The following is a 13,714-nucleotide window of genomic DNA, read 5'->3' on the forward strand; positions in this document are numbered from 1 at the left end:
CAGGAGATCAACCTTCTCAAAACTCAATGAGCCACGACCCCTCCACCTCGCATCTCTCCAACTGAAATCTGAATTGATCTGAATATTTCTTCTCATGTTCCACAATGTCATTAATGTATATTTCACTTGTGTTTCTGTTGTATTATAACCACCAGTTGCAATTGTCCATCATTTGGGGGTGGCACGGTGGCTCAGTGGTTAGCGTTGCTGCATCACAGCGCCAGAGACCCAGGTTCAATTCCAGCCTTGGGTGACTGTGTGGAGTTTGCACCCAGTGTCTGTGTGGTTTTCCTCCAGGTGCTCCGGTTTCCTCCCACAGTCCAAAGATGTGCAGGTTGGGTGAATTGACCATGCTAAATTGCCCATAGAGTTAGTCTGAGGGAAATGGTTCTAGGTGGGTACCTCTTCATAGGGCTGATGTGGACTTGTTGGGCCAAACGGCCTGTTTCCACACTGTAGGGAATCTAATCTAATCATTAGCTGATTTTTGGAGTCAAGGTCCATAATCTGGAGAATCCTGTGCCACATGTGACTCTTCTAATTATCTTTAGTGTCTGGTGACATTTTATCAAATGACTTTGTATTCTTTGTACTGTAGTCTACTCACTCTCTGATCTGTCAGATGTCATCTTAGTTGTTATCTACTTAAACAAGGTTATGTTCTACAACACTTGATGCTCGTGGTGTGCCTGAATCTCCAATGCCTACCTAATTCAATTATTCTGGTAGTTGTACAGATCATGTATGAGCATATAATTGGATGAAGCATTGGGTGTATTAGATAAAACAATGATTATGTATTGTGAAAGAACTGAATTTTATTTTCCTTTTATTTTAAAAGGATGATTCATAGTCTTCCTCTCTAACCCACAGGCATGCACCTTTTATACCTTTCCCTCAGTAGAAACACAAAACAGGCAGCAGATCTGATCCTGCTCGCTTTCTGTCAGGTTATAATTACCCCCAGCACTGAATGCAGATTTAGTTGATTGTCCAACCAGACCGTTTTATACCATGCAGCCACTCAGAAAATTGTAATTTATTGCATAGTATTACTTATCAGAAAGGAACAGAAACCCAAACCTTCCTGTACACAACACTCATCATTTATCCTATTTTTAGAAGGACGTGCTGTGTAGCCAGTCCAGTTTTGGACATGTCTGCTAAATCTTCTTTGCTGTGGTAACTCAAAGAACTGATAACCAAGATTGACACTGGCAATTTTATATACACAGTTGTTTTGTAAGTATTCATCAAAATGACATGTTGCTATTTGCAAATTCAGATGGCGTGACCTTGCACTCAAGTTATTTTCCATGGGGATAATCACCATGGAATTTCAGGTGGCAACTCCAGGCTGAATCAACATTTGTATAGTAAACTATTATTTACTATAATTCAAACCAATAAACAAGCTATACTTTTCCTGTATACAGCAATTGGTTTAATGCTTTGGTGTGAGAGTCTAACTAATTTCTAAGCTATTTCTCTGCTTTTTGCAGGAAAGACCAGTCTCCAAAGTTTGAAGACCCAAGCACTTCTTCATCGCTTCCAAAAACAAAAAAGAGATATCCTAAACTCAGTGACTTGTTTGCTTTCAAGAAAACCCGCTTCAACAGAATGCAAAAGGTCGAGAAAGAACTTGAAAGAAACCAACAGAAAGGCAAGAAAAATTCTTCTGTGGATATTCTAAAACCTCAAAAAGAATCTGGGGAAATGTTTGATCAAGCCAAACCAGAAGAGGGCAGTACAGAACAACCCAAACAAGACTGTATACCCAGGCACCAGTCATCTTTGAGAGGTCTCAAAACACGCTCATTAATTCTGCTCCCTGGAAATAAGGATGTCGAGGATTTGTCTTTGCAGTTCACAGTACAAGGCAAGGTATGTGTAAAACTAAAAATAGGAATATTATATATTTGTTGCAAATTAAAATGTGCTGCATCGTGTCCATCAACAGATTGAAACAAAATTGCAAATGCTGGATATCAAAAGTGTCCATTGTTCAGATCTGATGAGAGGTTATAGCTGAATCAGTAATGCTTTCCTTTTTTCAGATCCTGATGACGTCCAGTTCATTTTCAACATTTTATTAATTTTAATCATTAAGTTTTCTGTGCTGCGTCACAGTTTTCTTATATACCAATATAAGTATTTTTGAATGTTGATCTCTCTTCACCCACCCACCCCCCCATCATCCCAACTTCAAAAACAGCAAACACTCTGCAATTCAGGACAAATTCATCTTTCTCAAGGAGCAACTAAGGTAACTGCAGGCACAATATTTGTGTTCAATCTAAGAGAGAAAAAGTAGTAAACCCTCACCTAGCCACAGTGGCAGCAGTATGCACCATCTACAACATGCACTGCAGCAACTCACCAAATCTCCTTCGACAGCACCACCCAAACCTACCACTTCTACAACCTAGAAAGACAAGAGCAGCAGACACATGGGAGGACATTCATCTGCAAATTCCCCTACAAGCAAGATAATGTCTTGACTTGGAAATGCATTGGCATTTGTTCATTGTCACTGAGTAAAATCCTGGAACTCCTTTCTTAACAGCACTGTGAGTGTACCTAAATCAGTCAGTGATCCAGATAGTGGCTAACCACCAAAGTTTCCTTTATGCATCACATTGGGACCCTGTAGCTTTCAGGACTCAATGATTTTAGGGCCTAAACACCTCCATACTGTTCCTGGGCCTCCACACATCAGGCCTTATTGTTATATGGGCTGTTTTCACCACAGTCAACCCATTTTCACCCTTTAATGGTCAGACCTAGCAGCTTCTCTTTCTCTCCAGCTCATCCCTCCCTAGTTTGCCCATCTGCTGTTCTCTTTCTCACTGGGCTCCACCTCCACCTATCATTTACTTCTTTCCCTTCATCCACCCCAACCTTCAGCATATGTACCAACAATTTCCTAGTTACAATCTGCTCTGAAGAAGAATCATTGGACCCAAAATGTTGACTCTTTCTCTCCACTGGTGGTGCCAGACCTGCTGAGTTTCCCTAGCCTTTTCTGTTTTTGCTTCAGATTTCCAGCATCCACAGTCTTTGATTTTTGATTCCTTTGATGATTAGATTGGTATTGGCACCAGAATTTTTTTTATGATCAGTGTTCAGTTAGCTGATAATGGTGGAGATGGAGCTGTACTATTTGGTCTCAGCACCCTTGACTTTAACCAGAAAGGAAGGAGGATTAGCATAAAATCAAGATGGGGAGGCTACTTGAAGATGATAAGTGTTATCTTAGGCTAAGTTCAAACTCTGGTGATGCCCTATAGCAGTGGTTAACAAACTTTTCAATAAAGGAATATTTCAATTAGATAAACACACATCTAACTTTTTCACAATACATACATAGTATCATAAGTCTACACACGTGTGACTCTGGTGCCTTGCACATGCACAGTTGATAGGGGTACCTGGTGTCTTAAATACTGACTAATAGACACCAAGGCTCCGAAGGAGTTCGGAATTATGGAAGAAGCGTTGACACTCGGATAAAAGGTGGTACTGCTACCCAAAAATTTCAAAGGACACTTCTCAACTTGTTGCAGCACACTGATGGAAAACCACAGCCCTAGAGAGTCAGCATTTTGGCATCCAGTAGACAGGATGAGTTAACACTATCAGAAGGCAGAAATGAAAGATTCTTCATATATTAATAGTGAAAGAAGTTTTATGAATTTCATTATTCATATTTTTGTAACTTGTGAAGAGCTAGAGATGGTGTTGCCTGACATTTGTCTAAAAGGAATATTGTGTTGTCATTTGAAACCTCTAGTTTTGTTAGTCGATATTAGGAATTCATCATTTCTATCAACACATAGGAATCCAAAACTGAGCTGTGTGAAGGACATCAGTTGCTCAGATCTGAGCAACACATACATCGGACTCTCGAGAGGGCAGGTCTGAAGGTGTTGCATTTTGACCCTAAGACAAAACTGGTAAGACATATTTTATTTTGAATATGTCACAAGAGTATTTGAAATTGCTTTGTTTGGCAGGGTTTGCAGAAATCTTTCTGATCCTACAGTGAAATCTCTGTCATTGCATTGGCCTGAGGAACAGCTGTAAATGCACTTCCTCAGAATGTGAGAAGACAACATATAAAATCAAGTTCCTTTATTTCCACAATGTAGATTACACACTTTATCTGAAGCATTACGAACCATAATGTCTTTCAGTTGTAGTTCTGCACTGGTACTTCATGACAAATGCAACAAGGTTAAGATTTGATAAACCACCTCAGTATTGAACATCCACTTGATCAAGACAATGCAGAACTAGCGGAGGCAGAAACATTATAAAAGGAATGGATATATGATGTGTGTGTGAGAGAGACACACTCAGATTCTTCAGCTCCTGCAGGCCAAATAATTTCTTTCTTTACAATAGAAAAGGAGATATAGTGGAACATACCAGACTTTCCAGAAAACTATATTATTGACTCAGAGCCAGAGATGCAAGAAAATTAATGTATCAAAGTCTTCTAACAGCCATGGAACTATTAATAGCACTAAAGAGCAACAATTTCCTAGAACCACCAGATGGTTTCCATTCCCAGGGTACAAAAGGAAGTAGATGGGAACAATGCAAATGGGCTAATTAATCCTCCAAAGTTCTCTTTCTTCAAACTTTGAGGGTCTCTTATAGAGTTTTAACTGCTGGAACCTAGAATGCTTGAGAAAAATTTAAACTAATTCAGCAGAGGCAGGGGTCATAGTGTGTTAGTTTAATAACACAGCATAATTTAGAAAAGGAGTCATGGCAAAGTGAGTTCAGCGATATGGTGTCTGAAGGGAGTAAGGTGAAACTGGATGGCCTCCACTTTAATGCCAGGGGTATTAGATGCAAGACATATGAGTTAAGGGTGTGAATTGGCACATGGAACTGAGATGTTGGCAACTTAACATTCCAGAGTATAGGATCTTCAGGCAAATCACGGGGGTGTGCAAAGGTAGAGGTGGTGTCACATTATTAGTTCGGGAGTCAGTTACTGCAGTATGGAGGAATGATGTCTTGGAAGGGTCATCAAATGAGGCTTCCTGGGTGGAACTCAGGAATAAAAAAGGGTAATAAGCAAGGTCTTTTTTTCCCCAGAGTGGGGGAGTCCAAAACTAGAGGGTATAGGTTTAAGGTGAGAGGTAAATGATATAAAAGGGACCGAAGGAGCAACATTTTCACACAGGGGGTGGTGCGTGTATGGAATGAGCTGCCAGAGGAAATGGTGGAGGCTGGTACAATTGCAACAATTAAAAGGCATCTGCTTGGGTATATGAATAGGAAGGGTTTAGAGGGATATGGGTCAAATGCTGGCAAATGGGACTAGATTTATATAGGACATTTGGTCGGCATGGACAAGTTGAACCTAAGAGTCTGTTTCTTTGCTGTATATCTCTGACTCTAAAAATGGGGCAGTCACCCTGTTAGGAGTCTATTATAGGCAGGATCTGGCCAAAAAAGACTGGGAACAGCTAGTTCCGGGTAAATATACAGCAGAACGGTGGGAAGCATTCAAAAAGTACTATGGGGAGTATAGACTGAACATGTTCCCTTAGGGTCAAATATAGGAGCAATAAGCCAGAGAACATCTGTCTTTACTTGAAAAAATGAGGTTGCAAGAACAGATTTTGAGAAGATGGACTCTGAATTTCTGAGCAGATTGATAAAAGAAGGTATTCAAGGTTTTGGCAGATTTAAACATGGACAAATCCCCAGGATTGGATGAGTTGTATCCCACAATAACCTCGGATACATGGAAGAAAACTATAGGGGCCCCGATCCCTAACTTTTTAACTGTCTCTGGCCACAAGGGAGGAGCAGAAGACTGCAGGACAGCTAACATGCTTTCACTTTACAAGAAGGGTGGTAGAGAAAGACCAGGGAGCTGTAGACCAGTGAGTCTAACATCAGTGGTAGGAAAAGTAATGAAGGAGAAAATAAATTTCCACTTACAAAGGCAAGGTTTGATCAGGGATAGTTAGCATGGTTTGTCAGAGGAAGATTATACCAGCAAATCAGGTAGAACTTTTCAAGGACGTGATCAAGTGTTTGGATGAGTGTCAGGCATCTTATGTAGTTTGTACAGATTTCAGCAAGGCTTTTGATAAGATCTCACGTGGGGAAACTGATAAAGAAGGTAAAAGCTTATGGAGTAGATTATGAGGACAGGATGAATAGGTAGCAGTCATTATCCTTGGTTGAAGGGTGACCAATAAGGGGGCATAATTTAAAAGTGAAAAGTGAGAGGTTTTAAGGGGATTTGAAGAAATCCTTTCTCAACCAGATGATGGTGGGGTTCTGGAATGCACTTACTGGGAGGGTAGTTGAGGTGGAAAATCTCACAACCTTTTTTAAAAAAAAAGGCGAGTACTTGAAATGTCAGAACATTCAAGGCTGTGGGACTAGTGTAAGTAGTAGTATATTCTTGGCAATATAGACTGGATGGGCTGAAGGGCCTCTTTACTGTATGATTCTAGGGCTAATGGGTGATTTGATCAAAGTTTCATGATATTAAGTAGAATAACTAGGGTATATTAGGAGGAACCATTTTTGCTATCAGGGAGTATAGGTCTACAAAGAATAAATCTGTGATCATCAAGTGGGAAATTAGGAAACGCTTCTCCACACAATGGGTGGCACGGTGGCTCAGTGGCTAGCACTGCTGCCTTGCAGTGCCAGGAACCCCAGGTTTGATTCCAACCTCAGGTGACTGTCTGTGTGGAGTTTGCATGCTCTCCCAGTGTCTCCCACAGTCTAAAGATGAATTGGCCATGCAAAACTGCCCATAGTGCTCAGGGATATGTAGAGTAATAGGGTGGGGGAGTCGGTCTGAGTGTGATACTCTTTGGAGGGTCGGTGTGGACTTGGTGGGTCAAATGGCCTGTTTCCACACTGTAGGGATTCTGTGATACAAAGAATATTGTGGTTTACAACTCTTTTCCACAACAGTTGATGTTCAATCAGTTGTTAATTTTAAAGCTGTGATTCATAGATTTTTGTTATCCAAAATAAGATTAAAGTCAAAAGCAGATAAAATTATGTCACAGATTAACCATGACCTCGGTGAATGGCAAAACAGGCTTAAAGGGGCTAAATAGCTTTCTCCTGTTCCCATGTTCCTACAAGATCTTGCTAGCTATTTAAAAGGCCCCTCTTAACCCTTGGAATTCCCAAATCCTGTCATGACTGGTGAATTATATTTTAATTACAGTTTTTATTTTGCCTATTTTTGAAGCCCAAGGCATGCTGTGTTCAGAGTAGTATATTTTGTAAGGGACCAAAGTGAGTAATCAGGATTAGCATTAGCATATCCAAGAGCCTAATACTTGAAAAATAACTCGCATTAATCCTACATCACAAGTTTACCACACATCCAGAGACACATGATAACGCACACTGAAATTAGTCCTTTTTGTACTCATTCATAAAATGAGCACATTAAGGAACAATTTTTATTACAGGAAGTTTCAAAAGCTTGTGGATAGAATGATGTTTCACTCTACTGTCATTGGAGAAACATACAACACATAAACTTGACACCAAGGCAGCAGGATGCCAGTATGCACCTGTGATTCATCTTCCTTCGTTGCAGCCATTGAGTTTCAGATTTGTATGGAGGAGAGGAAGATTGGATGGAGAGACATTTCCTGGATTGCTGTCAAGCACCTCCCTCTGGACAGTTGCGTTGCCAATACGGGAGACTTGGGTGAAAATCACACACATTATGGACACTTTATATTCCCACATGGGCATTGCTGTCTGACCAGTATTTATTGCCCTAGAGAAGGTGGTGTTGAGCTGCCTTCTTGAACTGCTGCAGTCCATGTGCTATAGAGATTGACCCACAATGTCCTTAGGGAGGGATTCCCAGGATTTTGACCTGGCAACAAAGAAAGAGTAGCAATATCTTTCCAAGTCAGGATGGTGAGTTGCTTAGAGGGGAATTTGCATGTGGTGGTGTTTCTACATATCTGCTGCCCTTGTGATTTTAGATGGAAGTGGTCCTGGGTTTAGAATATTTAATGGTTAATGATATGTAAAGTAATTACAAAGCTGTGTTTTAAATTTCTCATGTGAATTCCAGAAATACTTTGACAAAGCATTGGGCCTGTAAGTTATCTGTGTATTAGCAACAGCACCAATTTCAGAGTATGTATGCAGTGGGCAGGGGAAAAGTTCCTAATTCAGCCTGATGCTGCAATAACACACGAGTAAAGCAAAAGAAAATGATCTTCTGACTTTAATAAGCAATTAAATTAATAGATTATTTCTAGCTGATTTATAGAGAGTGTTGTTTAATAGCTGTTTTACTAACTTAAAGCAAAAGTATTAAAACACCTAAGTACATGTACCAGACATTATGCATTCTGTATGGTTACTCAATCTTTTCCTTTTCTACTTTTCAGAATGTAGAATCAGAATTAAAAGGATCAGACAGTAATGGTAAGATATAGCAAACTTAATTTACCTTTTAAATATTGGCATGACTTTTAAAATCTCCTCTTGCTCTTAATACAATTCAACAGGCATCACAAATGGAGTGAAAGTTTGCTACATGCACTTTCTGCATATAAAATTCAAGCACAAGTACTGATAATGCAATGAGTTATTGGAGATGAAACAATATTGATGCAAAACAACATAGTTTCATCTCCAAGATCAAAGTCAGGGATGAGCTCCAACTCTATTCTGGTTGGATAAAGCTGTGCATTTCCCACTTTTTCTTAGGCTCTGATTTGATATTTACAGCTATTTTTTACTATTCCTCTTTCAAAAATGTATATTAAATACAGCCTGGATCCTAGATTGGGGAATTCAGCCCCATAAGCCTGCTCCACCATTCAATATGATCATGGCTGATCTCATCTCAGCCTCAATTCCACTTTCCTACCAGCCCCCTATGACCCTTTAACCTGTTACTAATTAAAAATCTGTATCTCCTCCTTTCAATATAGTTAGTATCCTGGTGTACTGTGGGGTACTGAATTCCAGATTCAAGACCATTTCAGAGAAGTAATTCCTCCTCATTTCTGTTTTAAATCTGCCACCCTTTAGCCTAAAACTGTGACATCTCATTCTAGGCTAGTCCAAGAAGTGAAACATCCACTGTACACTTACTTTGTCAATCACCATTAGCATCTTATATTCCTAAAGTCGATCTCCTCACATTCTTCTAAACACTAGCAAGTGAAGGCTTAAATTGTTCAATCTCTTATCATAAGCTTTTCGTCTTTGGAACTAGTCTAGTCATACAGCATGGAAACAGACCCTTTGGTCCAACCTGTCCATGCCGACCAGATATCCCAACCCAATCTAGTACCACCTGCCAGCGCCCGGCCCATATCCCTCCAAACTCTTCCTATTCATATAGCCAACCAAATGCCTCTTAAATGTTGCAATTATACCAGCCTCCACCACATCCTCTGGCAGCTCATTCCATACACGTACCACCCTCTGCGTGAAAAAGTTGCCCCTTAGGTCTCTTTTATATCTTTCCCCTCTCACCCTAAACCTATGCCCTCCAGTTCTGGACTTCCCGACCCCAGGGAAAAGACTTTGCCTATTTATCCTCTCCATGCCCCTCATAATTTTGTAAACCTCTATAAGGTCACCCCTCACCCCTCAGCTCCAGGGAATACAGCCCCAGCCTGTTCAGCCTCTCCCTGTAGCTCAGATCCTCCAACCCTGGCAACATCCTTGTAAATGTTTTCTGAACCCTTTCAAGCTTCACAACATCTTTCCGATAGGAAGGAGACCAGAATTGCATGCAATATTCCAACTGTGGCCTAACCAATATCCTGTACAGCCGCAATATGACCTCCCAACTCCTGTACTCAATACTCTGACCAATAAAGGAAAGCATACCAAATGCCTTCTTCACTATCCTATCTACCTGCGACTCCACTTTAGTACTTGTGCTATGAACCTCCACTCCAAGATCTTTGTTCAGCAACACTCCCTAAGACCTTACCATTAAGTGTATAAGTCCTGCTAAGATTTGCTTTCCCAAAATGCAGCACCTCGCATTTCTCGGAACTAAACTCCAACTTCTCAGCCCATTGGCCCATCTGATCCAGATCCTGTTGTAATCTGAGGTAACCCTCTTAGCTGTCCACTACACCTCCAATTTTGGTGTCATTTGCAAACTTACTAATTGTACCTCTTTTGCTCGCATCCAAATCATTTATGTAAATGACAAAAAGTAGAGGGCCCAGCACCGTTCCTTGTGACACTCCACTTGTCACAGGTCTCCAGTCTTAAAAACAACCGTCCACCACCACCCTGTCTTCCACCTTTGAGCCAGTTCTGTATATAAACTTGCTAATCAGTCTCCCATGGGGAACCTTGTTGAACACCTTACTGAAGTCCATATAGATCACATCTACTGCTCTGCCCTCATCAATCTTCTTTGTTATTTCTTCAAAAAACTCAATCAAGTTTGTGAGACATGATTTCCCATGCACAAAGCCATGTTGACTATCCCTAATCAGTCCTTGCCTTTCCAAATACATGTACATCCTGTCCCTCAGGATTCCCTCCAACAACTTGCCCACCACCGAGGTCAGGCTCACCGGTCTATAGTTCCCTGGCTTGTCTTTACCACCCTTCTTAAACAGTGGAACCACGTTTGCCAACCTCCAGTCTTCCGGCACCTCACCTGTGACTATCGATGATACAAATATCTCAGCAAGAGGCCCAACAATCACTTCTCTAGCTTCCCACAGAGTTCTCGGGTACACCTGATCAGGTCCTGGGGATTATGAATTAGTTAAGTTTGTGGATGACACTGAAATTGGAGGTGTTTTTGATATGAGGAGAATGATCTCAGGCTACTGAGTGATATTGATCTACTGGCAAATTGGTCAGAGCATTGGCAAATGGAATTTAAGTCTGAATTGAAAAGTGCGGCACTGGAAAAGCACAGCAGGTCAGGCAGCATCGAAGGACCAGGAGAATCAACGTTTCGGACATCAGCCTTTCATCAGGAAGGTCGAGGGGGAAGGGAGCAGAGAGATAAATAGGACAGTGAAGGTGGGGCTGGGGGAAGGTAGATGGGAAGACGATAGGTGGATGCGGGGGTGGGGGAGTAATTATGATGGGTCAGTGGGGAGGTAAGTGGGAAGGAAGATGGACAGGTAGGACAGTTCAAGAGGGCAGTGCTGAGTTGGAGGGTTGGATCTGGGATCAAGTGGGAGAGGGGAGATGAGGAAACTGGTGAAGTCGATGTTGAGGTCGTGTGGTTGGAGGGTCCCAAGGCAGAAGATGAGGTGTTCTTCGTCCAGTTGGCAGGTGGCTTTGATTTGGTGGTGGAGGCGGCCCAGGGCTTGCATGTCCTTGGGGGAGTGGGAGGGGGACTTGAAGTGGTCGGCCACAGGGCGGTAGGGTTATTTGTTAAGTGGAATCCTGATAGATGTGAATTGATGCATTTTGGGAGATCAAATAGGAAAGAATATACACAATAAATGTTAGGTCCCTAGACAGTACTGAGGAATAAAGGAACCTTGATGTAGAAGTCCATAGATCCATGAAGGTGTCACACAGTAATCAGAATGGAGATGAAGGCATATGGAATGATGGAATGCTAGCCTTCATTAGCAAGGGTACAGAATATAGAAGCAAAGAAGTCTTGTTACAATTTTATAAAACATTAGTTAGGCCACAGATGGAATATCGTGTGCAGTTCTGGTCATAATACTATCAGAAGGACATGATTGCACTGGAGAGGGTGTCGAGGAGATTCACAAGATTGTCACCTGGGATAGAAATTCTGCTATAAGATGAGACTGGATAGCTTGGGTTTGTTTTCCTGGGAGCAGAGGGGGTTATGTTCTGATTGAGGTAAGGGGCATTGACAGAGCAGATTGTGAGAATTTTTTCCCCATGATAAATAGTTAATGACCAGAGGGCATAAATTTAAGGTGAGCAGTTAGTGGTATAGAGGGGACCTGAGGAAACATTTTTTCACCCAGAGTGTGGTGGAAATGTGGAACACACTAAGAGGGTGGTGGAGGCAGGTCCTCTCAAAACATTTTAGAAGCAGCTGGACGAGCATTTAAAATGCCAGAGCATAGTAGGCTATGGGGCGAGTGCAGATAAATGTGTTGAGTGTAGTTTGATGTTATTTTGGACATGATGGGCTAAATGTCAAGTTTCTATGCTGTGTGACTCTCTGACTCAAACCTTCTCTGAATTCCTCAAGTACTCCAGACGCGGTCTCAGCAATACAGTTGAAACAACACTTCCCTACTTTTATACTCCATTCCTTTATCAATAAATGCCAGAATTCCATTTACCCTCATTAACTGTTGTACCTGCATTCTAGCTTTCTGTGACTCATACACAGCCAGATCCTTCTACGCAGAACCATTTTGCTGTTTCTTTCCATTTAGATAATACTTTGCCTTTTTATTCTTCTGACTAAAGTGAATATACTCATACTTATCCACGGTAAATTCCATTTGCCAACCTTTGGCCCATTTCACCTAACCTATCCATATCCATTTGTAAATATTTTTTACTTCATTGCAACTTACTTTTCAACTTATTCTACTGTCTGCAAATCTGGCTATAATACATTCTATTCCTGCATCCAGTTCATTAATATAGATTGTAAATAGTACCAACCCCCATGACACCTCACTAGTTACAACATGCCAACCCAAAAAAGACCCATTTAAGTCTGCTTACGTTGGTGAGCCAAACTTCTGTCCAAGCTAATATATTTTCACTAATATATCTTATGTATTTTCTCTTTGTATAATTACCCATTTTCCTTGCCACATATTCGAAGAACTCATGCAAATTAGTCAAACACAATTCACTCTTCATAAAACCATGTTCAAAGTCTGTGAGGAAATTTGTAGCTCGGGTGCTCATTGTTGTGGTTCTGTTCGCCGAGCTGAGAATTTGTGTTGCAGACGTTTCGTCCCCTATCTAGGTGACATCCTCAGTGCTTGGAAGCCTGCTGTGAAGCGCTTCTGTGATCTTTCCTCCGGCATTTGTAGTAGTTTGAATCTGCCGCTTCCAGTTGTCAGTTCCAGCTGTCCGCTGCAGTGGTTGGTATATTGGGTCCAGGTCGATGTGCTTATTGATTGAATCTGTGGATGAGTGCCATGCCTCTAGGAATTCCCTGGCTGTTCTCTGTTTGGCTTGTCCTATAATAGTAGTGTTGTCCCAGTCGAATTCATGTTGCTTGTCATCTGCGTGTGTGGCTACTAAGGATAGCTGGTCGTGTTGTTTCGTGGCTAGTTGGTGTTCATGGATGCGGATAGTTAGCTGTCTTCCTGTTTGTCCTATGTAGTGTTTTGTGCAGTCCTTGTATGGGATTTTGTACACTACATTGGTTTTGCTCATGCTGGGTTTTGGGTCCTTCGTTCTGGTGAGTTGTTGTCCGAGAGTGGCTGTTGGTTTGTGTGCTGTTATGAGTCCACAACATGAATTCGACTGGGACAACACTACTACTATAGAACAAGCCAAACAGAGAACAGCCAGGGAATTCCTAGAAGGCTCCCAAGCACTGAGGATGTCACCTAGACAGGGGACGAAACGTCTGCAACACAAATTCACAGCTCGGCGAACAGAACCACAACAAAAACCATGCTGACTGTGATGAAAAACAAAAGAATTGAAAATGCCCTAAATCAGAGACAAAAATAGAAATTGCTGGAAAAGCTCAACAGGTCTTGCAGCATCTGTGGAG

The 13,714-nt window shown here is 41.4% G+C and overlaps 1 protein-coding gene across 4 annotated transcripts in view; it reads left to right on the forward strand.

Annotated features, from left to right (window-relative positions):
• carmil2 (capping protein regulator and myosin 1 linker 2) overlaps positions 1 to 13,714 on the forward strand; it is a 184,118-nt gene that overhangs the window by 156,195 nt on the left and 14,209 nt on the right. For all 4 annotated transcript variants that reach the window (XR_015759967.1, XM_043707061.2, XM_087995933.1 and 1 more), the window contains 3 exons: positions 1,503 to 1,884; positions 3,840 to 3,956; positions 8,421 to 8,457. Coding sequence is in view for 3 of the 4 variants with exons in the window: in XM_043707061.2 (XP_043562996.2) it covers positions 1,503 to 1,884; positions 3,840 to 3,956; positions 8,421 to 8,457 (536 nt within the window). In the remaining variant the exon portion in view is untranslated. The remainder of the gene's footprint in view (positions 1 to 1,502; positions 1,885 to 3,839; positions 3,957 to 8,420; positions 8,458 to 13,714) is intronic.

Source organism: Chiloscyllium plagiosum, unplaced genomic scaffold (assembly GCF_037043375.1).
Source record: "Chiloscyllium plagiosum isolate Xiang-an unplaced genomic scaffold, Cpla_swu_hap1 HiC_scaffold_17, whole genome shotgun sequence".
NCBI lineage: Eukaryota > Metazoa > Chordata > Chondrichthyes > Orectolobiformes > Hemiscylliidae > Chiloscyllium > Chiloscyllium plagiosum.